This window comes from Oncorhynchus keta, chromosome 6 (genome assembly GCF_023373465.1).
Source record: "Oncorhynchus keta strain PuntledgeMale-10-30-2019 chromosome 6, Oket_V2, whole genome shotgun sequence".
NCBI lineage: Eukaryota > Metazoa > Chordata > Actinopteri > Salmoniformes > Salmonidae > Oncorhynchus > Oncorhynchus keta.
This window is the reverse complement of record NC_068426.1, coordinates 14,567,449-14,590,759: the sequence shown is the minus strand read 5'-3', so window position 1 is coordinate 14,590,759 and position 23,311 is coordinate 14,567,449. Positions and strand designations below refer to the sequence as shown.

The window sequence follows — 23,311 nt, the reverse complement described above, 5'->3', positions numbered from 1 at the left end:
CCCTTTTTCCAAACCCCCACCTTCCTCCATTCTCCTCTCTGTTTTCTTCCTCTCCTCACCCTACCACTCCTCCCTCCACCCAGCCTCCTCTTTTCCTCTGGATGGGCAGAACCAGTGTCTGAAAGCAGCCCAGGACTGTGGTCTGTATGAGAAGTGTGGTTCTCTGAGGTCGGAGTATGTTGTAGCCTGCACCAAGCGGGCTCCGGGCTCCGACGGCAGCTGTAACAGACAGAAGTGCCACCGGGCACTGCGGCGCTTCCTGGAGCGGGTACCAGAGGAGTACAGCTTCGCCCTGCTATTCTGTCCCTGCTCTGATGCCCTCTGTGGGGAGCGCCGGCGGAAGACCATCGTACCGTCGTGTTCCTATGAGGAGAGAGACAGCAAACCCAACTGCCTCAGCCTGCAGGGCTACTGTGCCAGGGATGAGCTTTGTAGGTGAGCTGAGCAGGTTGGGGAAACATGGTTTCTGGGAGGTGTGTGACATCAGGCTAAACTTTTCCACTCCACATTAAGTCCTTAATCGAGGCACATTAACAGTTATAATCACAATGCGAATAGGTTATAGAGTGTGAGGTTAGACAGAGGCGGAGAGGACTGGATGTATCTATTTCATCAACCATTTGAATGTTTGCAATCCTCTCAGCGCAAGAGGTTCAGACAAATAGTTACAGTACAAACAGTTCCAAGGTTTGAGTTCCCTACAGGGAAGAGGTTGTTCACTAATCTTCATCATTGATAACATCCAGAATAATAATAATCACCGATGATACGTCGATAAGGCTCTGCGATGACTCAGGCTGCAGTGTTTTTATTCCACTGGCTACTCAGTGGTGTTTTGTATGGTTGAGTATGCCTGTGGAGCAGGTGAGAGGTGTTAATGTGACCTAGATGGGAATTATGAATACACAACTGGGTTTGACTAGCAGACTCTAAGTCCAAGTGTGCTTATCAAGTCAAATCAAATCAAATTCAATTTGTCTCATGCGCCCGAATACAACAGGTGTAGGTAGCCCTTACAGTGAAATGCTTACAAACCCTTAACCAACAATTAAGTTAAGAAAAATACCTACAAAATAAGAAATAAAAGTAACAAATAATTAAAAGCAAGTCTATATTCAGAAAATATGATACATACAGTGCCTTGCGAAAGTATCCGGCCCCCTTGAACTTTGCGACCTTTTGCCAAATTTCAGGCTTCAAACATAAAGATATAAAACTGTATTTTTTTGTGAAGCTGTTTTGCAAGGAGGAATGGGAAAACATTTCAGTCTCTCAATGTGCAAAACTGATAGAGACATACCCCAAGCGACTTACAGCTGTAATCGCAGCAAAAGGTGGCGCTACAAAGTATTAACTTAAGGGGGCTGAATAATTTTGCACGCCCAATTTTTCAGTTTTTGATTTGTTAAAAAAGTTTGAAATATCCAATAAATGTCGTTCCACTTCATGATTGTGTGCCACTTGTTGTTGATTCTTCACAAAAAAATACAGTTTTATATCTTTATGTTTGAAGCCTGAAATGTGGCAAAAGGTCGCAAAGATCAAGGGTGCCGAATACTTTTGCAAGGCACTGTATATATATATATATATATATATATATACAGTGGGGAGAACAAGTATTTGAAACATTGATGATTTTGCAGGTTTTCCTACTTACAAAGCATGTCTGTAATTTGTATCATAGGTACATTTCAACTGTGAGAGACGGAATCTAAAACAAAAATCCAGAAAATCACATGATTTTTAAGTAATTAATTTGCATTTTATTGCATGACACAAGTATTTGATACATCAGAAAAGCAGAACTTAATATTTGGTACAGAAACATTTGTTTGCAATTACAGAGATCATACGTTTCCTGTAGTTCTTGACCAGGTTTGCACACACTGCAGCAGGGATTTTGGCCCACTCCTCCATATAGACCTTCTCCAGATCCTTCAGGTTTCGGGGCTGTCGCTGGGCAATACGGACTTTCAGGTCCCTTCAAAGATTTTCTATTGGGTTCAGGTCTGGAGACTGGTTAGGCCTCTCCAGGACCTTGAGATGCTTCTCCTTAGTTGCCCTGCCTGTGTGTTTCAGGTCGTTGTCATGCTGGAAGACCCAGCCTCGACTCATCTTCAATGCTCTTACTGAGGGAAGGAGGTTGTTGGCCAAGATCTTGCGATACATGGCCCCATCCATCCTCCCCTCAATACGGTGCAGTCGTCCTGTCCCCTTTGCAGAAAAGCATCCCCAAAGAATGATGTTTCCACCTCCATGCTTCACGGTTGGGATGGTGTTCTTGGGGTTGTACTCATCCTTCTTCTTCCTCCAAACACGGCGAGTGGAGTTTAGACCAAAAAGCTCTATTTTTGTCTCATCAGACCACATGACCTTCTCCCATTCCCCCTCTGGATCATCCAGATAGCCATTGGCAAACTTCAGACGGGCCTGGACATGCGCTGGCTTGAGCAGGGGGACCTTGCGTGCGCTGCAGGATTTTAATCCATGACGGCGTAGTGTGATACTAATGGTTTTCTTTGAGACTGTGGTCCCAGCTCTCTTCAGGTCATTGACCAGGTCCTGCCGTGTAGTTCTGGGCTGATCTCTCACCTTCCTCATGATCATTGATGCCCCACGAGGTGAGATCTTGCATGGAGCCCCAGACCGAGGGTGATTGACCGTCATCTTGAACTTCTTCCATTTTCTAATAATTGCGCCAACAGTTGTTGCCTTCTCACCAAGCTGCTTTCCTATTGTCCTGTAGCCCATCCCAGCCTTGTGCAGGTCTACAATTTTATCCCTGATGACCTTACACAGCTCTCTAGTCTTGGCCATTATGGAGAGGTTGGAGTCTGTTTGATTGAGTGTGTAGACAGGTGTCTTTTATACAGGTAACGAGTTCAAACAGGTGCAGTTGATACAGGTAATGAGTGGAGAACAGGAGGGCTTCTTAAAGAAAAACTAACAGGTCTGTGAGAGCCGGAATTCTTACTGGTTGGTAGGTGATCAAATACTTACGTCATGCAAAAAAAATGCAACTTAATTACTTAAAAATCATACAATGTGATTTTCTGGATTTTTGTTTTAGATACTGTCTCTCACAGTGGAAGTGTACCTATGATAAAAAAATACAGACCTCTACATGCTTTGTAAGTCGGAAAACCTGCAAAATCGGCAATGTATCAAATACTTGTTCTCCCCACTGAATATATATATATACTGTGTATATATATACATACATACATACATACATACATACATACATACATACATACATACAGGAAAATTAGAATATTCAGAATAATATTGCAGCACCTCGAGTCTCATGTTTCAGGTCAATGTTTTGAAAAATGTGTATTAAGAAACATTGCGGGTGCTCACATGATTCCAAGCTTGAACGTTCTCCTCCTCTATATTTTCCTGTGCTTCAGATTCTGCCTTTCGCTAGGTACTGCATCCAAAAAACATAATTGTAAAGACGCCCTCAGAAAATTACACTGCCAAGTTGCCAACCCAGTATTGGCACCTGTGTACAAATATGTTTTTCTCTTTTTGTGTGTTTGTGTATGGGTGTGTGTTTGTGTGAATGTGTGTGTTGGTGTGTGTGTGTCTATCAGATCTCGTCTGGCTGATTTCCAGCACAACTGCCAGCCCTCGTCACATTCTCCCTCTGGCTGCATGAGAGAGAGTGGAGCCGTCTGCCTTAAGGCCTACGCCGGGCTCATAGGTGAGCTGGAGAGAGAAAGGGATTGAGGGGGAGGCAGAAAGGAGACGGAGGGAGAGGATGGAAGAGGGATTAACAACACAAGGAAGGAACAATGTTAGAGAAGAAGTGCTGAGTTGGCTTCAAGGGCCTTTTAATCAGGTCATTGTTGTTAGCTTTTGCTAACCTTAAGGTGTAGGTAGGCACTGATTTCATTGCCAATTGGTTTGTTTGGCTTTTCATCATACGCTCCAAGTTTGTATGGAAGTCAGGTCTGCTGACACATCTCTGTGAACCCAACCTGCTCCTGTGTGTGTCTTTGTCAACCAGGCACCATCATGACCCCCAACTATGCCAACAATCTTAGTATGGACGTGTCCCAGTGGTGCACCTGTGAGGGAAGTGGGAACCAATGGCAGGACTGTCTGCGCATCATGAACATGTTCCACAGAAACGTCTGTCTGCGTGAGTCATACTCCCTTCCTCACCCACCCACAATGACACCCCCTACAGGCTGCTGCTGCTGCAGCAAGAGCACTGGTCCTGTGAGCCTACTTGAAATCAGCAGATTACACAAATACATTAGCAGGTGGTCTGTAGCCCAGTAGCCCTAGAGAGCTGCTTACTTTTTCTGTATAGTATACTGTAGCACAGCGCTTAATTACAAATGTTGATGGACAGCGTTGTTAAATGAAAACGTTTTATTCACATATGATTTTACACATTGAGCATGCAACTGAGGTAAATAACGAAATAACTTAATTATTTCCAAGCTTTATTAAAAAACAACTTCTCGTATTGAAAAACGGCCTATGTGGCATCGATATGAGCCAGAAGTATTTTTTCTAGTGTTAAAATGTACTACAAGTAGTAATTGGGTTCAATTTGGTCATAAAGTCAGTCTCGTCCAAAACTGAGATGTATAAGATGATAGAAAGAAATGGTACGTCCTCAGAATGAAGGGTACTGCAACAGAATGAAGGGTACTGTAACAGAATGAAGGGTACTGTAACAGAATGAAGGGTACTGTAACAGAATGAAGGGTACTGTAACAGAATGAAGGGTACCGTAACAGAATGAAGGGTACCGTAACAGAATGAAGGGTACCGCAACAGAATGAAGGGTACTGTAACAGAATGAAGGGTACCGTAACAGAATGAAGGGTACTGTAACAGAATGAAGGGTACCGTAACAGAATGAAGGGTACCGTAACAGAATGAAGGGTACTGTAACAGAATGAAGGGTACTGTAACAGAATAAGGGTACAATAGCAGAATGAAGGGTACCGTAACAGAATGAAGGGTACCGTAACAGAATGAAGGGTACTGCAACAGAATGAAGGGTACCGTAACAGAATGAAGGGTACCGTAACAGAATGAAGGGTACTGCAACAGAATGAAGGGTACCGTAACAGAATGAAGGGTACCGTAACAGAATGAAGGGTACCGTAACAGAATGAAGGGTACCGTAACAGAATGAAGGGTACCGTAACAGAATGAAGGGTACTGTAAAATAATGAAGGGTACTGTAACAGAATGAAGGGTACTGTAACAGAATGAAGGGTACAATAGCAGAATGAAGGGTACCGTAACAGAATGAAGGGTACTGCAACAGAATGAAGGGTACTGTAACAGAATGAAGGGTACCGTAACAGAATGAAGGGTACTGTAACAGAATGAAGGGTACCGTAACAGAATGAAGGGTACTGCAACAGAATGAAGGGTACCGTAACAGAATGAAGGGTATCGTAACAGAATGAAGGGTACTGCAACAGAATGAAGGGTACCGTAACAGAATGAAGGGTACCGTAACAGAATGAAGGGTACCGCAACAGAATGAAGGGTACTGTAACAGAATGAAGGGTACCGTAACAGAATGAAGGGTACCGTAACAGAATGAAGGGTACTGTAACAGAATGAAGGGTACCGTAACAGAATGAAGGGTACTGCAACAGAATGAAGGGTACCGTAACAGAATGAAGGGTACCGTAACAGAATGAAGGGTACTGTAACAGAATGAAGGGTACCGTAACAGAATGAAGGGTACCGTAACAGAATGAAGGGTACTGCAACAGAATGAAGGGTACCGTAGCTGAATGAAGGATACTGTAACAGAATGAAGGGTACCGTAACAGAATGAAGGGTACAATAGCAGAATGAAGGGTACTGTAACAGAATGAAGGGTAACGTAACAGAATGAAGTGTACCGTAACAGAATGAAGGGTACCACCGTAACAGAATGAAGGGTTCCGTAACAGAATGAAGGGTACCACCGTAACAGAATGATGGGTACCGTAACAGAATGCAGGTAACAGAATGAAGGGTAACGTAACAGAATGAAGTGTACCGTAACAGAATGAAGGGTACCACCGTAACAGAATGAAGGGTTCCGTAACAGAATGAAGGGTACCACCGTAACAGAATGAAGGGTACCGTAACAGAATGAAGGGTATCGTAACAGAATGAAGGGTACTGCAACAGAATGAAGGGTACCGTAACAGAATGAAGGGTACCGTAACAGAATGAAGGGTACCGCAACAGAATGAAGGGTACTGTAACAGAATGAAGGGTACCGTAACAGAATGAAGGGTACCGTAACAGAATGAAGGGTACTGTAACAGAATGAAGGGTACCGTAACAGAATGAAGGGTACTGCAACAGAATGAAGGGTACCGTAACAGAATGAAGGGTACCGTAACAGAATGAAGGGTACTGTAACAGAATGAAGGGTACCGTAACAGAATGAAGGGTACCGTAACAGAATGAAGGGTACTGCAACAGAATGAAGGGTACCGTAGCTGAATGAAGGATACTGTAACAGAATGAAGGGTACCGTAACAGAATGAAGGGTACAATAGCAGAATGAAGGGTACTGTAACAGAATGAAGGGTAACGTAACAGAATGAAGTGTACCGTAACAGAATGAAGGGTACCACCGTAACAGAATGAAGGGTTCCGTAACAGAATGAAGGGTACCACCGTAACAGAATGATGGGTACCGTAACAGAATGCAGGTAACAGAATGAAGGGTACTGTAACAGATTGAAGCGTACCGTGACAGTTTTCCTTTGGTTGGGTTTATTTCAATCCACAGCTGGCAGCATCCAAATAATAATCAATTCAGAGTACAGCTGTACACGACTGGATCATAATGCTCATGGTCAATTTGGTTTGACATAAGATATCCTTATGGGGCTCGTTAGGGACCATAAGTAAATTACACAATGTACATGGGACAATACTTTCAAATGTCAATAGCTCCACATTTCTATGAAAACCTCAAACCAACTGTATATTCTAGAAATTCATATACAAATATTTAAAGGATTTAATGATACAGCCAAAAGATGTGCAATATGAAAACATTGTCTCATTTACATTGACGGTATCTGACTAGCCCCAGAGATAGACTATCCAATGTTAAACCAACTTTGCCACGATCACACACCAGCCAGCTAAGCTAATTGGCGAAGGAAGTTGGCTATCACTAGCTATCCTAGGCGACTTCAAGACGCAATACCTGTTTAGACTGTTTCAAGTTATTTAGAAGGGTGAATGACTGTAACTGTGTGCTGTTTAGGCAGAGTGAATGTACAAATGCTTGCCACACCCACGAGTGAACACACCAATTAACCCCCCCCACCTTTAAGGGTTCAATGCCCAGTTGATTAATGAATTCATGACTACTATGAATAATTCTGAGGACATTTACATCATCAGCAGTGGGTAAAATAGAGGTGATGATGCTGCTAATGGATTGTGATGATGATGGATGATGACAATTTTTCTTTCTTTTTTTAACCTTTATTTAACTAGGCAAGTCATTTAAGAACAAATTCTTATTTTCAATGACGGCCTAGGAACAGTAGGTTAACTGCCTGTTCAGGGGCAGAACGATTTGTACCTTGTCAGCTCGGGGATTTGAACTTGCAACCTTCCAGTTACTAGTACAAAGCTCTAACCACTAGGCTACCCTGCCGCCTCAGGGTGGCCTGGTGGTGATGATGGTGATGTGACAATGATGGATTGTGATGATGATGATGATGATGATGATATGGTGATGATGATGATGGATGGTGATGATGATAATGATGATGTCTGTTGTATTCTCAGGTAATGCTATCAGTTATTTAGGTGGCGCTTCCCCTCGCCCTGTGGAGAGCACCACCCTGCCCCCTCGTCACCACGCATCAGCCACTCCCTCTCCACACATCTTTCAGGACAAGGACAAGATCAATGTCAACGTCAACATTTTATCAGAACGCAACAGTGTAAGTACTCTTCATTGCCTTACCAAACCCAGTCTGCATAAAGGCTGTACACTAACTTAAAAACAATGGTGGACAAAAAGCTTGTTCCGTGGGTTTTTCTAAAGTTTCTTCTCATGGGTCAGGGATGCTCTGTGAACTGCATGATGACCCATGGTGTGACATGAGCGCCAACGGAGCTGCCTGAGTGTCAAAGCTCACTTACAGACCTGACCTGAGATACACTCCCAACACATCTGTCTCAACACAAGGCTCACAGTCAACACATTACTGACGCATTGAACAGAGACCCAAGGATTTCCTCCTTACCTTTTTTCTCACTATCTCTCTGTCCCTAGCTTCCTCTCACTCCCTCTCTCACAGTGTGTGAGGATTAGGCAGAGGTGTTTGCAGGAGGGAGCATCAATCCTCTTGAGTTGTTGATATTCATTTATTCACACCCATCTGTCTCCTATCTTCCTTTCTCTTGCCATCCTAATCCTCCTCACTCCCTTTCTCCTCTCCTTTACACAGTTCCAATCCCTCCCTCTCTTCTCTACTGCTAACCTCTAAGTCTCTATTCCCACAACAGGATATGAAGGAGCATCTGAGGAGCGGGGTGGCAAAAGAGAATTCTACTTTTCAATTCACATTACATCCTTGCCTTACCTTACACAACATTCTTGGTATGCAGCTCAAATTGACTGTAAATATCACAGTAGCCACTAGCCAGTAAGCACAAACTATTCAACAATGACAGAAACTTATCTTGTAAAACATATTACACTCTTGAATAATGCAACCAAACCATAGTACACTCTTCAATAATGCACCAATTAAAAGCATGTGTGTGCAGACAATTAAAGGGTTTATTTTTGTTGTCTGTAGGCTACGCTCTTTACATTTTAACTTCAAGACAAAAGCACAGAGTTACTATGACAGCCTTCATCAAGTACGGTTAGCCTATCAAAAATGAATGATTGATTATGATTATTCACACAAATAGAAAAGTACAGTAGGCCTACCTTACAACAAACCAGGCTTCATTTCGATTAATATGGGGCTCTCGAGTGGTGCAGTGGTCTAAGGCACTGCATCTCATTGCTAAAGGTGTCACTACAGACCCTGGTTTGATTCCAGGCAGTATCACAACCGGCCGTGATTGGGAGTCCCATAGGGCGGCGCACAATAGGCCCAGCGACATCCGGGTTACGGTTTGGCCGCGGTAGGCCGTCATTGTAAAAAATTATTCCTGACATTTAATCCTTGTAAAAAATCCCTGTCTTAGGTCAGTTAGGATCACCACTTTATTTTAAGAATGTGAAATGTCAGAATAATAGTAGAGTGATTTATTTCAGCTTTTATTTCTTTCATCACTTTCCCAGTGGGTCAGAAGTTTGCATACACTCAATTAGTATTTGTTAGCATTGTCTTTAAATTGTTTAACTTGGGTCAAATGTTTCGGGTAGCCTTCCACAAGCTTCCCACAATAAGTTGGGTGAATTTTGGCCCATTCCTCCTGACAGAGGAATAGCTGAGTCAGGTTGGTAGGCCTCCTTGCTCGCACACGCTTTTTCAGTTCTGCCCACAAATTTTCTATAGGATTGAGGTCAGGGCTTTGTGATTGGCACTCCAATACCTTGAATTTGTTGTCCTTAACCTCACAGTGTCCGATTTCAAAAAGGCTCTACTGCGAAACCACACCATGCGATTATGTTAGGTCAGCACCTAGTCACAGAAAACCATACAGCCATTTTCCAGCCAAGGAGAGGGCTCACAAAAGTCAGAAATAGCATTAAAATTAATCACTTACCTTTGATGATCTTCATCTGGTAGCACTCCCAGGTCTCCATGTTCGACAATAAATGTTTGTTTTGTTCGATAATGTCCCTCTTTATGACCAAAAACCTCCTTTTTGTTCGTGCGTTTTGTCCAGTAATCTGAATGCTCAGACGAAAAGTTTTTAAAAAGTACAATAAAAGTTAGTAGAAACATGCCAAGCGATGTTTAAAATCAATCCTCCGGTTGTTTTTGTCATAAATAATCAATAATATTTCAACTAGACAAAAGCTTCGTCAATAGAAAAAGATAAACAATAAAGGCACATTCCCGATCAGGCTGATGTCTGGAAATTTCCTCTGGCCACTGATTGAAAGTGCTGTATCTCCCTAATATTTCAGAGTAAAAGCCTGAAACAATGCCTAAAGACTGGCCACATGTAGAAGAAGCCATAGAGCTCATGAACTGGAGTCGTTGTATGGTGGATAGGCTTTCAATGGAAAAACAGCCTTTCAAAATAATAGTACTTTCGGTGCCACGCCCTGGCCATAGAGAGGTTTTTATTCTCTATTTTGGTTAGGCCAGGGTGTGACTAGGTTGGGCATTCTAGGTTCTTTATTTCTATGTTGGTGTGGTTCCCAATCAGAGGCAGCTGTCTATTGTTGTCTCTGATTGGGGATCATATATAAGTTGTCCTGTTTCATTTGGGTTTAGTGTCTGCACCTGACAGGACTGTTTCGGTTTTCCTTCTTTGTTATTTTGTTTGAGTGTTTTGAGTATTACATTGATCATGAACACTTACCACGCTGCGTTTTGGTCCACTCCTTTATACGATGATTGTTACATCCTGGTTGGATTGTCCTCTGGTTTTCGCCTGCCCTATCAGTTCTGTTATACTCACAGACATTATTTTAACAGTTTTGGAAACTGTAGAGTGTTTTCTATCCAACTCTACTAATAAATCTACTAATCTACTTATATGCATATCCTATCGTCTGGGCCTGAGTAGCAGGCAGTTTAATTTGGGCACGCTTTTCATCCAAAATTCCAAATGCTACCCCCTACCCTAGTGAAGTTGAGTCATTTTGCCACAACTTTGGAAGTATGCTTGGGGTCATTGTCCATTTGGAAGACCCATTTGCGACAAAGCTTTAACTTCCTGACTGATATCTTGAGATGTTGCTTCAATATATCCACGTAATTTTCCCCTCATGATGCCATCTATTTTGTGAAGTGCAGCAGTCCCTTCTGCAACAAAGCAACCCCACAACATGATGCTGCCACCCCCGTGCTTCACGGTTGGGATGGTGTTCTTCGACTTGCAAGCCTCCCCCTTTTTCCTCCAAACATAACAATGGTCATTATGGTCAGGTTATGTCGATATAGAACTCGTTTTACTGTGGGTATAGTTACTTTTGTACCTGATTCCTCCAGCATCTTCACAAGGTCCTTTGCTGTTGTTCTGAGATTGATTTGCACTTTTCACACTAAAGTACGTTCATCTCTAGGAGACCTCCAATTGACACAAATGGAATTTCTGGAATTATCCAAGCTGTTTAAAGGCACAGTCAACTTAGTGTATGTAAACTTCTGACCCACTAGAATTGTGATACAGTGAATTATAAGTGAAATAATCTGTCTGTAAAACAATTGTTGGAAAAATGACTTGTGTCATGCACAAAGTAGATGTTCTAACTGACTTGCCAAAACTATAGTTTGTTAACAAGAAATTTGTGGAGTGGTTGAAAAACAAGTTTTAATGACTCCAACCTAAGTGTATGTAAACTTCTGACTTCAACTGTATGTATTTATAGCCTAAAATAGGCCCAGTTATTTGTATTCTGAGAAAATGTGAATTTGATCAAATGTGGTTTATATTCACACTTCGGGGGGCTAGGCGACCCAGGCCTTTTTAATCCAAAGTTATTGACTGGAATGAATCAATCGTAAGCTATAAAAAACAAAGAGAGTCGCACACTCCATATATATATATATATATATATATATATATATATATATATATATATAAACTCCCAGTAATTTATTGGGTAAATCACCAACGTTTCGGCATCACTGTGCCTTCTTCAGGGTGATGTCATGAGTGCTTGTGCAACCAATGACAATAGTGAGGGGTATGTCATAATTATTAGATTGATTAATTCAATCAACACAATAGTGATGACATACTGTATGAGTGTCTTTTTAATTACCCATCAAAGACCTAACGATGCAACCCTGCATACAGCCAGCTCAGCCCTGTTCATTATTTGTTTGTTTTTGTCCGATCGCAATTGTTGTCTTTTTGTCTGTGTAAAGGGTTTTAATGTTTTCGTCCTCCCTTGGACGAGGGGTTTTTCCAGGAGTTTATTAAAAACCATATAACCTGATTAGAAAAGTAATCTGGTCCCATCATAGCTCGTATCACAGCCCATATAAATTTTTTTTTTTTTTTTACAGCTGATTTATTACTATGACCTATGCTGCAACCTTTATTTTAAACTAACTGCCCAGTGTTTCCAGATTTCCGTGAATTAAAAAGCAGCTTTTCTGTGTTGGAATGTTGCGGACGTATACCGGTCGTTAAAAATATTAACGCGAGTAGACTAGTGATTGGCCAGCTCATCCTCTAGAGCGCTGATTGGCCAACTCATCCTCCTCAGGGAGATGACATGTTCTATGAGGAAATAGCAAACATTTTTTAAATGGTAAGTTTGAGATACATGTTTGAGTTGGGTTTTTTTAATGTGGTTTTTCTCCAATTTATGCTTTGGCCACAAATACGGGTATAGGATGAGCATCATTTGGATATAAATGAACAGAATATGAACTATTAAAAGTGAGATTTTCACTGGGCAGTTACTTTAATAACAAATGGTTTATTATATTACATCCCCTCTGTCTTTCAGGTGGAGGACAGCGACGAAGAGGAGGTAGAGGAGGAAAGCCAGGAATTCAATGTTATCCCACTGTATTCTGAGAAAGAGAAGTCTAGTGTGGGCTCCGGGACCCGAGGAGGCCGTAGAGGAGCGGCAAGCCAGACAGCACCCATGCTGCCCCTGCTGCTGCTGCCTGCTGCTATGCTGGGCTGGTGGTGTCCGGTATAACCAGCCCCCCTACTACCCCTCTTACGATCAGCTACAGTATCACATTCACTGGGTCACCTCCACCATGGCACTGAGACTGATGAGGAGACTTAAGGCTGAGGGAAGAACAACCACAATGAGGAAATGGACATTTACACCTTTCTATTATGGCACTCTGTCTTACATGCATTTCATGCTTTCTGTTTTCCTTTGTTACTTTCCATCATTATTTTTCTGCAATCTCTATCTCTCCTGCTCCGACTGCTCATGGTCTTTAGTAGTCCTAGCTGCCCATCTCTTAGCTCTTCTCTCTCACATCAGTACACATGGAGTTGAACAAGCTGTGCAGATAAATAAATAAATGGATGAATTAATAAGGTCTGTCTGGAGGAATCGATGTGGCTGTCTGTCCAGTGCCTGCCTCAAGATTGGGCATCCAGCTCCACTCTCCCTCTTCATGAGGAACCCACATCGCCCAAGGCCAGTAACAACACCTATCTCAAAGAAAACATGACCAGTGATTGGTGGAACCATGATAGTTAATTCCTTTTGATATATCTTGATATATCTTCATATCTTCTCTCTCCTTTGTTATCTTCCCTTATTTTATTTCATCATGCTATGTTCCCTTGGATAGCAGGGTTGTTGGGTAAGCCACTTTGTCTATGTTGTCTTTGCCATAAGCCAATAACTAAAGAAAACATAGATTGAGGGATGATGTTGTTTTCTCTATGTTGCTCCCTTTGTTTGCTTCCTTCTTCATCACTTCAGACTAGATGCCACTGGTCCGTTGTTTCCCCTCTCTAGTTCATACACCACTTATTCTTCGCTTAGTTGAGGTCTGAAAATTCCACCACGGGCACAATGAGACAAAATTCTACTAATGACAATGGTCGAGGAAAGCGGAATAAGCAATAAAACATGAAATCAGATAGCTCAGCGGGCAGGTGCTGAGGCCGTCTGGGTTTGGGCTCAGGGGAGAGAGGAACCAATTTACTGCTGTCTGAGGTTCACAAATGCTTTCTGTCCCTAGGTGTTGTTATAGTTTTGGAGAGACAATATCACACTTAGCCATGCTTTTCCTGACTGTGTTTGATCAGGGAGAAAGTGGGGAGATGGGGTACTATAGAGCCTCTGGCAACTCTGACCATTGAGCATCACATTGAGCCTTTCTCTCTCTCTCTCTCTCTCTCTGCCTGATAAATCTTTTGCTGATGTCAATGATTTTTTTTCTTGCATCACTAATTTTCTTGTGAACATGGAGAATTAGCTCCCACCTGAGTGGAAGTAGGTAAAATACTGTTGGTAAAGGGGGACCTACTTTACTGTGGAATTGTGAACGTGACGTTTATTTATCGACATCTTTCCCTTCTTGAGGGAGATGTTAGATAAGACTCATGTTCTCACAGATAATACATGATGCTTAAAAGAGATAAATATTTACTGGGCATATCAGTGCTACAGATGTCTCTGCCAGCAGCATACCACCCTGCATCCCACTGCTGGCATGCCTCTGAAGCTAAGCACGGTTGGTCCTGGATGGGAGACAAGATACTGCTGGAAGAGGTGTTGAAGTACCAGTAGGAGGTGCTCTTCCCTCTAAGGAGACCCCATGGCTGTGAAGGGGACACTGCCCTGCATATGGTGCTGTCTTTTGGATGGGACTTTAAAACGTCCTGATTCTCTGTGGTCAATAAAGATCCCATGGCACTTATTATAAGAGGAGGGGTGTGACCCTGGTCTCCTGGCTAAATTCCCAATGTCATGCCATCAAATCAAATTGTATTTGTCACATGTGCCGAATATAACCTTACAGTGAAATGCTTACTTACAAGCCCATAACCAGCAATGCAGTTTTAATAAAAATAGGTGTTAAGTAAAAATGAGATGAGTAAAAAATAAGAAATACAAGTAACAAATAAGTTAAAGTGTTAAAGTGACTATGTATAGATAATAAACAGAGAGTAACAGCAGCGTAAAAGAGGGGTCTGGGTAGCCATTTCATTAGCTGTTCAGGAGTCTTATGGCTTGGGGGTAGAAGCTGTTGAGAAGCCTTTTGGACCTAGACTTGACACTCCGGTACTGCTTGCTGTGTGGTAGCAGAGAGAACAGTCTATGACTAGGGCGGCTGGAATTTTTGACCATTTTTAGGGCCTTTCTCTGACACTGCCTGGTATACATGTAGAGGTCCTGGATGGCAGGAAGCTTGGCCACAGTGATGTACTGGGCCGTAAGCACTACCCTCTTTGGTGCCTTGCAGACAGAGGCCAAGCAGTTGCCATACCAGGCAGTGATGCAACCAGTCAGGATGCTCTCGATGGTGCAGCTGTAGAACCTTTTGAGGATCTGAGGACCCATGCCAAATCTTTTCAGTCTCCTGAGGGGGATTAGGTTTTGTAGTGCCCTCTTCACGACTGTCTTGGTGTGCGTGGACCATCATAGTTTGTTAGTGATGTGGACTCCAAGAAACTTGAAGCTCTCAACCTGCTTCACTACAGCCCCGTCGATGAGAATGGGGGCGTGATCGTTCCTCCTTTTCCTGTAGTCCACAATCCTCTCCTTTGTCTTGATCACGTTGAGGGAGAGGTTGTTGTCCTGGCACCACACAGCCAGGTCTCTGACCTCCTCCCTATAGGCTGTCTCATCGTTATCTGTCATCAGGCCTACCACTGTTGTGTCATTAGCAAACTTAATGATGGTGTTGGAGTTGTGCCTGGCCGTGCAGTCATGAGTGAACAGGAAGTACAGGAGGCGACTGAGCACGCACCCCTGAGGGGCCCCCGTGTTGAGGATCAGCGTGGCGGACGTGTTGTTACCTACCCTTACCACCAGGGGGCGGCCCGTCAGGAAGTCCAGGAACCAGTTGCAGAGGGAGATGTTTATTCCCAGGATCCTAAGATTAGTGATGAGCTTTGAGGGCACTATGGTGTTGAACGCTGATCTGTAGTCAATGAATAGCATTCTCACATAGGTGTTCCTTTTGTCCAGGTGGGAAAGGGCAGTAATGGAGTGCAATAGAGATTGCATCATCTGTTGGGGCGGTATGCAAATTGGAGTGGGTCTAGGGTCACTGGGAAAATGCTTTTGTGAGCCTTGACCACCCTTTCAAAGCACTTCATGGCTACAGACGTGGGTGCTACAGGTCTGTAGTCATTTAGGCAGGTTACCTTAGTGTTCTTTGGCACAAGGACTATGGTGGTCTGCTTGAAACATGTTGGTATTACAGACTCAGACAGGGACAGGTTGAAAATGTCATTGAAGACACTTGCCAGTTGGTCAGCGCATGCTCGGGAGTACACGTCCTGTTAATCCATCTGGCCCTGCACCCTTGTGAATGTTGACCTGTTTAAAGGTCTTACTCACATCGGCTACGGAGAGCCACATTACCTGGTAAAATAAGGGTCAATAAATAAATAATTGCATCATCTGCCACCAGTGTCTAAGAATGGATGGGACCAGGGTGAGGGGAGTAGCTGTGACTTCATTCTGAGTGTTAATTAAGCAGGCAAGATGGCATAAGTGGAGCTCAACACCCTCTCCAATCTGGACAGTGACGTTCATGATGACTGTTGTTGTTTTTTAATAGGCAGTCATTTCTCACTGCTTGGCAATGGATCATTATGCTAGTGATCGTCAAAGTGAGTGACAGCACCAGAGAGGATATGAGAGCGGCAAGCCTTGATTTACACACTGAAACATCCTAAGTAAATATGAGCATAAGCCATACAAGCAAACAGCAAGAGTTATCGAGCGTGCCAACTCTGAATTTTTAATGTTTGTACAGCTGTACACATATTTCCCTCCCCGGCCCAAATGCTTTTAATAATATCCAAAGATGTCTGATTTTGCGTTCTATTATCATACCCAATGCAGAGTTGATATAGTTTTTTCGTACTAAAATAAATCCACGGATAAAGGGAGAGGTAGGGAGGGAGGGAATGAGAAAGTGAGAGTGGGGGATTTGGGAGAATGACCGACATAGATGCAGAGAGACTTAGAGAGAGAGAGAAAGACGGCAATGGCTTCTAAGGCTCTCAGTAGCATTAGTGTTGTCGTCAAGCCTCTGAGATGTATTTTGGTGCCTGTGGCTACGAGGTGAGTGTCTGTTCCACTGCACTACCTCTGTGCTTTAATGTGCCTTCACCTCAGTTTCTCCTCACAGACAGACAGCGCCACTCTCCCATACATACTGTACATTCCCATCACTGTCTGTCCTCAGGTCCATGTTACGATCAACTGCTACCCCTCACAGACAACATGCCTCTACATCTACTACTACTTCTGCCCATCTTTTCCTTTCATGTGGAAACAACAAACACTGCACCATCAAATACGTGCAAAGATTGCCTTGGTTATTGTTGCTATGTATACTTTAAACCAAAAATGTATATACATTTGTGTGGTTTTGTTTTCTCTTGTTGTCGTTATAATCCTTGAGATTGGACTGTGTCATATAGGGTTGTGTCTTCCCTGTTACATCCCATATTGGATCTTATGTAATTCCTCTTGTAACTGTTTATATGCACTGATTACGGTGAAGCGTCAGTCAGTCTCAGTCTCTGTGTCTGTAACAGTGTAACCCTGTTGTTCTGCAGTGTTCTGTTTGTGTTGCTGGCGTTGGCACAGGTATAAAACAGGAATGACAGCACCTCTATAGCTTGACCTTGATGTCCATGTTGATGGTCATTTTAAGTCGAGTATATGATGATCATCATGTTCCACATTAGAATCAAACTGCTCATTTACTCAGCCAATGCCACCAAGCCCATCTCAGTCGTGTGAAATAGGATTAGCGGTCTGAATCTCACCACTCCTGAGAGTTGTTGCACTCTGTGGAAACCGTGTAAGACCACTTCTTGAACGTGATCCTCAGTTGGCAGGCTGGTGAATACATTCAACTTGAGCAGTTGCCTGCCTCTCTGCCAGCCTTCTAGAACAGTTTTGGGCTCTGTCCATTAGTATCAAAATGGTTGACATTTAGAAAATGGACCCGTTATTTATGGCTGAGGCCAGTGAAAGACTTAGAAATGATAAATGTAACATAGTAAAGCGCATTGCACTGAAGTGCCTATGAATACTTCAGTTGGAGCGAGGAACGAAGGACTCTAGGTGGTCTGAGTTGAACATGAAACAGCCACTGGATTAGCAGAAACAATAATCCTTGTTTTAATAATGAGTTTTTCTAGAACTTCAGAGAGTTCAGGAATGCCAAAATGTCCCAGCCATCAGCGCTGTTTTAAGCCACACAGTGCACTGCTCATCCCTACCTGTGTCACCATCCATCCACCTCCTTGGCCATGAGTTCAGTCTGGCCCGATTCCTAGCTGGTGAAATGGGTTTACAATCAGGTGTGATCTCTGTGTGGTTCTTCATTAAGAGTGAGAAATGTACAATGCTGTGTGAAAAACAACTACACAAAATAATAAAAAAATCATCAACTAATGTTTTCTATGTGCATTCGTTTGCATGTTTAGCCTTTTTGGGGGATCTGAAGCTCATGTTCTTACCAAAATTCCTACCCATTTCTCTGGAACATAGATCAACACTGATTTATCTGAGCAGATTACATATTAGAAGAATTGATGGGTTTGATGACTGGGTGATGCAGTTGTATTGCAGGTGCATTAAGTACACTATTCAGGACAAAGGCAGGGGACGGACCTTGCCAAACCCCAAAATCAATGAATTGAGAAATATCATATTTCGAAAAGCTTTAAGGACAAATCTCGAGGACATCAGCTTAGATTCATGCATTAAATAATTACCCACTCATTCGAGATGCCCCCTCCCCAAGGTTACAAATATTTTCACATGATTTTCACCCTCCCCTTGTACTGTAAAATACATGGAACACCCTCCCCCTCATAGAATGAACTAAAAATAATGTTTACGATTGCAAATAACAATAACTGTGGTGACCCTGTTTTTATAAACATTGAGATTTACTTTGCCACTTCAGCATGCTTTTGTGGCACAGTCGATGCCACGCAGGGCTACGGCCCAGAAGGTTGAGGGTTTGCCGACCACCATAGACGAGCTCATGACAAACAGAAAATACATCCCTCCCTACCTTACAGATTTCTCCAGTATCAAAGGCTTGGTTTGACAATTTCCGAATGTCATGAAACTTTTTGTAGTAGGGAATCCGGACTGAGGCTGGGGGCAAGGAGATTAGGTAAGCAGGTCTGGAGCGGAATTCAATGAAGGAGTAGAGCAGGGATCCAGGGCAGGGAAGCAGGACTGAGGAGACGAGTGACTGGAGACAGTGACCAGAGTCAGAGCAGACGAACTGTAGCGGAGAGAAAAAGCAGCGTGAGGCCAGGGAAAATGGGCACAACAGGATAACAAAATCTATGCAGGAACAAACAGCTAGAAATGCAGACTCCTCACACAATCACATGCACAGAGAGAGAGGAGGAGAGAGAAAATGAGAGCACTGGGGGAGTGGTGGCAGGTTAGGGAGGTCCAGGATGAGAAGTAGAGGGTGTGGCAGGAGCAGATGTAACAGTATCCCCACCTCCACGGACGCCACCTGGCGCCTGACCGGGCTTATCTGGGTGTAGGATATGGAAATCACGTAAGAGTGAGGGGTCCAGAATGTGACAGCGGGGCACGCAGTAGCGCTCTCAGGCCTGTATCCCTCCCAGTCCACCAGGTACTGCCAGCCACAACCTAATGGCGCACGTCCAGAAGCTGCCGGGCGGTGTATGCAGGATGGTCATCAACGATCCGGAGGGTGGCAGAGCTGCTGCAGGAGGAGACGGGGCTGGAGCAGACAGGTTTCATCAGGGATACATGGAAGGTAGGGTGGATCCTGAGAGAGGCTGGGAGTTTCAGGTGCAAAGCAGAGGGGTTAATAACATGGTCAATTTCAAAGGGACCAATGAATCGGGATTGAAAGTTTCTTCATTGCCACCTTCAATGGAAGGCCCTTCGATGAGAGCCATACCTTTTGACCTGGGGTGTAGACTGGAGCTGAGGCCCGGTGACAATTGGTTTCGGACTGGGTCCTGTCGGAGGCATGAAGAAGGGCGCAGATGGTCCTGGACAGAGGGGACCGCAACCTCGACCTCTTCGGCAGGGAACAAGGAGGGTTGGTAACCCAGAGCACATTCGAAAGGTGGCATACCTGACGAGGCGTGAGGGTGTTGTGGGCATGTTTAACCCAGGGTAGCTGAGCACTCCAGGATGATGGGTTAGCAGAACTCACGCAGCGTAGGGCAGTCTCAATCTCCTGGTTGGCCCGTTCGGTCTGGCCGTTGGTCTGGGGGTGATATCCAGAAGAAAGACTGACATTGATACCAAGAGCTGAACAGAAGGATCTCCATACCTGGAAGGTAAACTGGGGTCCCCTGTCGGAAACGATGTCAGTGGGAATGCCATGCAGACGAAATACATGGGATACTAGCAGGTCCGCAGTTTCCCTGGAGGACGGGAGCTTGGAGAGGGGAATTAAGTGAGCCGCTTTGTAAAATCTGTCAATAATGGTAAGGATGACAGAGTTACTGTTAGATGGGGAAGGCCAGTGATAAAGTCCAAAGCTATGTGTGACCAGAGGCGACTGGGTATGGGAAGAGGGCGAAGCAGCACGGAAGGGGTTTAGTGAAGGTTTTGTTCCGGGCACATACCGAGCAGGCTGAAACAAACTCCCGGACATCTCACCATTGTGGGCCACCAAAAGTGCTGACGCAGGAAGGTGAGGATCCGGTTCATACCAGGGTGACAGGTGAGGTGAGGTGAAGAACATCAGAGCGAACACAATCTGGAACAAACAGAGCATTACTAGGACTGTTAACCGGGTCAGGCTGGTTCTGCTGAGCCTGGCCGATACGGGACGCGATCTCTCAGGCGAAAGCGATGCAGGTGGATGGCACAATGGCTTCTGGCTCGGTACCCATGTTGCCGGTGGTGAACTGGCGGGAGAGGGCATCAGGCTTGGTATTCCTCGAACCGGAGCAATAAGTGAGTGTGAAATTGAATCTTCCGAAGAACAAGGCCCACCTGGCTTGCCAGGAGTTCAGTCTGGATGTCAGTCCACATGATGAAGGGGGGTACAGAGCCATCCAGCCAGTGATGCCATTCCTCAAGAGCCAGCTTAACTGCCAGGAGTTCCCGGTTTCCAATGTCAGAATTCCTTTCTGCAGGTGAGAGCTTACGGGAAAAGAATGCACATGGGTGGACCACCCACGTGGACCACCCTTCTGATCAGAGAGGGAATGTTGAGACAGAACAGCACCTACCCCGGTGTCAGAGGCTTCCACCTCCACAATGAACTGGAGTTCTGGGTTGGGCTGAGTGAGGACCGGGTGGAAGTGAAGTGACGCTTGAGATCCAGGATTGCTGCCTCTCCCTCAGGCGTCCAGTGGAACGGAGTGGAGGTGGAGGTGAGAGTGGTTAGAGGTGCTGCCAGACAGCTGTAGTTGCGAATGAAACGTCTGTAAAAATGTGCAAACCCCAAGAAACGGTGTAGCTGCTTCAGGTTGGAGGGCGCAGGCCACTCTGTGACTGCCATGACCTTGGCGTCGTCCATACGTAACTGTCCCAGTACAAAAATATAACCCAGGAAAGACACCGAGGCAGCATGGAACTCCTTTTCAACTTTAACAAAAAGCTTATTCTCCAACAGCCATTGAAGAACTTGGAAAAATTGTTGCTGGTAGGCCTCAGGGTCTTTGGAAAAACAATCAGGATGTCATCTAAGTAGACAAAAATTAAGTGTTCAATCACATCCTTCAGCACATCATTGACTGATTCTAGAAAACAGCAGGGGTGTTAGTAAGACAAAAAGGCATGACCAAATACTCAAAGTGACCAAGTGGTGTGTTGAACGCCGTCTTCCACTCGTCACCCTCTCTGATGCGGACAATATGGTAGGCATTCCGGAGGTCGAGTTTGGTGAACACCGTAGCACCATGGAGGGGGGAAAAAGCAGAGCTGATGAGTGGCAAGGGGTACTTGTTCTTTACTGTGATATTATGCAGCCCATGGAAGTCTATGCACGGCCTCAGTGACCCATCCTTCTTCACAAAGAAAAACCCAGCACCCACCCAGGAATAAGGCTTGATAAGTCCTGTAGCCAGAGAATTGTGGATATACCTCTCCATAGCCTCCTTCTTGGGGTGAGAACGGTTAAATAACCGGCTACAGGGGAGAGGAGCTCCAGGCTGGAGGTCAATGGTGCAGACACACAGCCGACGAGGCGCCAGTGACAGGGCGTCGTGCTTGCTGAACACAGGAGCTAGATCGTGATACTCGGGAGGAACTGATGACAGCTCCGGAGGTTCTGGAATGAACTGGGGCACAGACAAGGCAGGGGCCAGGCAGAATTTAGACAATTAGAGTGACAAAATGAACCTTTCCGGCGGTCCTATCAGTCTGTGGGTTGTATTTTTAACCATGGATGGCCAAGAACCAGGGGAGAGTGAGGACGATTATGTGGAAACTGATTTTTTCCTGGTGGTTTCCAGAGAGAAGCAGGATGACACGGACGGTTCTCTCACAGACACAGGCAAGGAGTTGTCCGTTGAGAGCATTGGCATCGGGAGGTGAATTGACTGGGACGGTGTCCAGGCCCAACTGGGTAACAACATCGCGGTCCAGGAAGCTCTCGTCGGCGCCCGAATTGATGAGAGCAGACAGAGGAAAAGCCTGGCTCTGCCACACAAGGTTTCATTCAAGCAGGGGTCTGGGGGAAGATTGGCAGGCGATTTGGCTCAACAGTATATCCCCCACTGCTGCTGAGCGTCCTCTTTTGCTGGACGCAGGGAACAAGTGGATACAAAGTGACCAACCTGGCCACAGTATAGGCAGCTCTTAACGCTAATTCGCAGCTGCCTCTCCTCTGGAGAGAGACGGGCCCGGCCGAGCTGCATGGGTTCAGGTTCTGGAAGAGCCTTGGGAAGGGATGCAGTCGGATGTTGTTATGGGGCATGCAACCCCACCTACCCTCTCCCTCCGACACTCACAAAGACGGTTGTCAAAGCAGATGGCGAGAGAGATGAGTTCATCAGGCTCATCCCTGGACACCAACTCTTCATTGATGGTTTCAGTGAGCGCGTTCTGGAATGCTCCAGGGAGGGCCTCCTCATTCCAGCCACTCTCATCGGCGAGGGTGCGAAACTCAATTGCCATCTCAGCAACACTATGGGTGCCTTTACGGAGGGACAGGAGTCGTTTAGCGGCATCCTTACAGCAGACCGCGGGGTCAAAGACTTTCTTCATCTCCTCTGTGAAGCTGGAGTAGGAGAAGCAGGTGGGGGACTTATAAGGATTTATAAGGTTCTAGTTTATTGTCTTTAATATTTTATTATTTTTATTGTATTCTACATAACTGAGATAACATCGGGGAAGGCAAAGAAATGCATGCACATGCTTTTACGCTGTATGTTAAAGGACAATTGACTTGAGGATGGATCTTTTACTTCTTTCTAGCTATATGTGAAAATAGATATTTGGTCCTGATTCCCCAGTTTGAATGAGAAAGTGAAGCAAAGGTTGATAAGGTGAAAGGGAGTCAGA

General features: G+C 44.6%; 1 protein-coding gene across 1 annotated transcript in view; it reads left to right on the top strand.

The window, feature by feature from the left end:
* LOC118385008 (GDNF family receptor alpha-4-like) overlaps positions 1 to 18,235 on the top strand; it is a 30,231-nt gene extending 11,996 nt beyond the window's left edge. The window contains exons 4-8 of the mRNA XM_035771780.2: positions 84 to 435; positions 3,600 to 3,709; positions 4,016 to 4,150; positions 7,798 to 7,955; positions 12,617 to 18,235. Coding sequence (XP_035627673.1) covers positions 84 to 435; positions 3,600 to 3,709; positions 4,016 to 4,150; positions 7,798 to 7,955; positions 12,617 to 12,814 — 953 coding nt within the window. The 3' untranslated portion in view covers positions 12,815 to 18,235. The remainder of the gene's footprint in view (positions 1 to 83; positions 436 to 3,599; positions 3,710 to 4,015; positions 4,151 to 7,797; positions 7,956 to 12,616) is intronic.
* Positions 18,236 to 23,311: the final 5,076 nt, after the last annotated feature.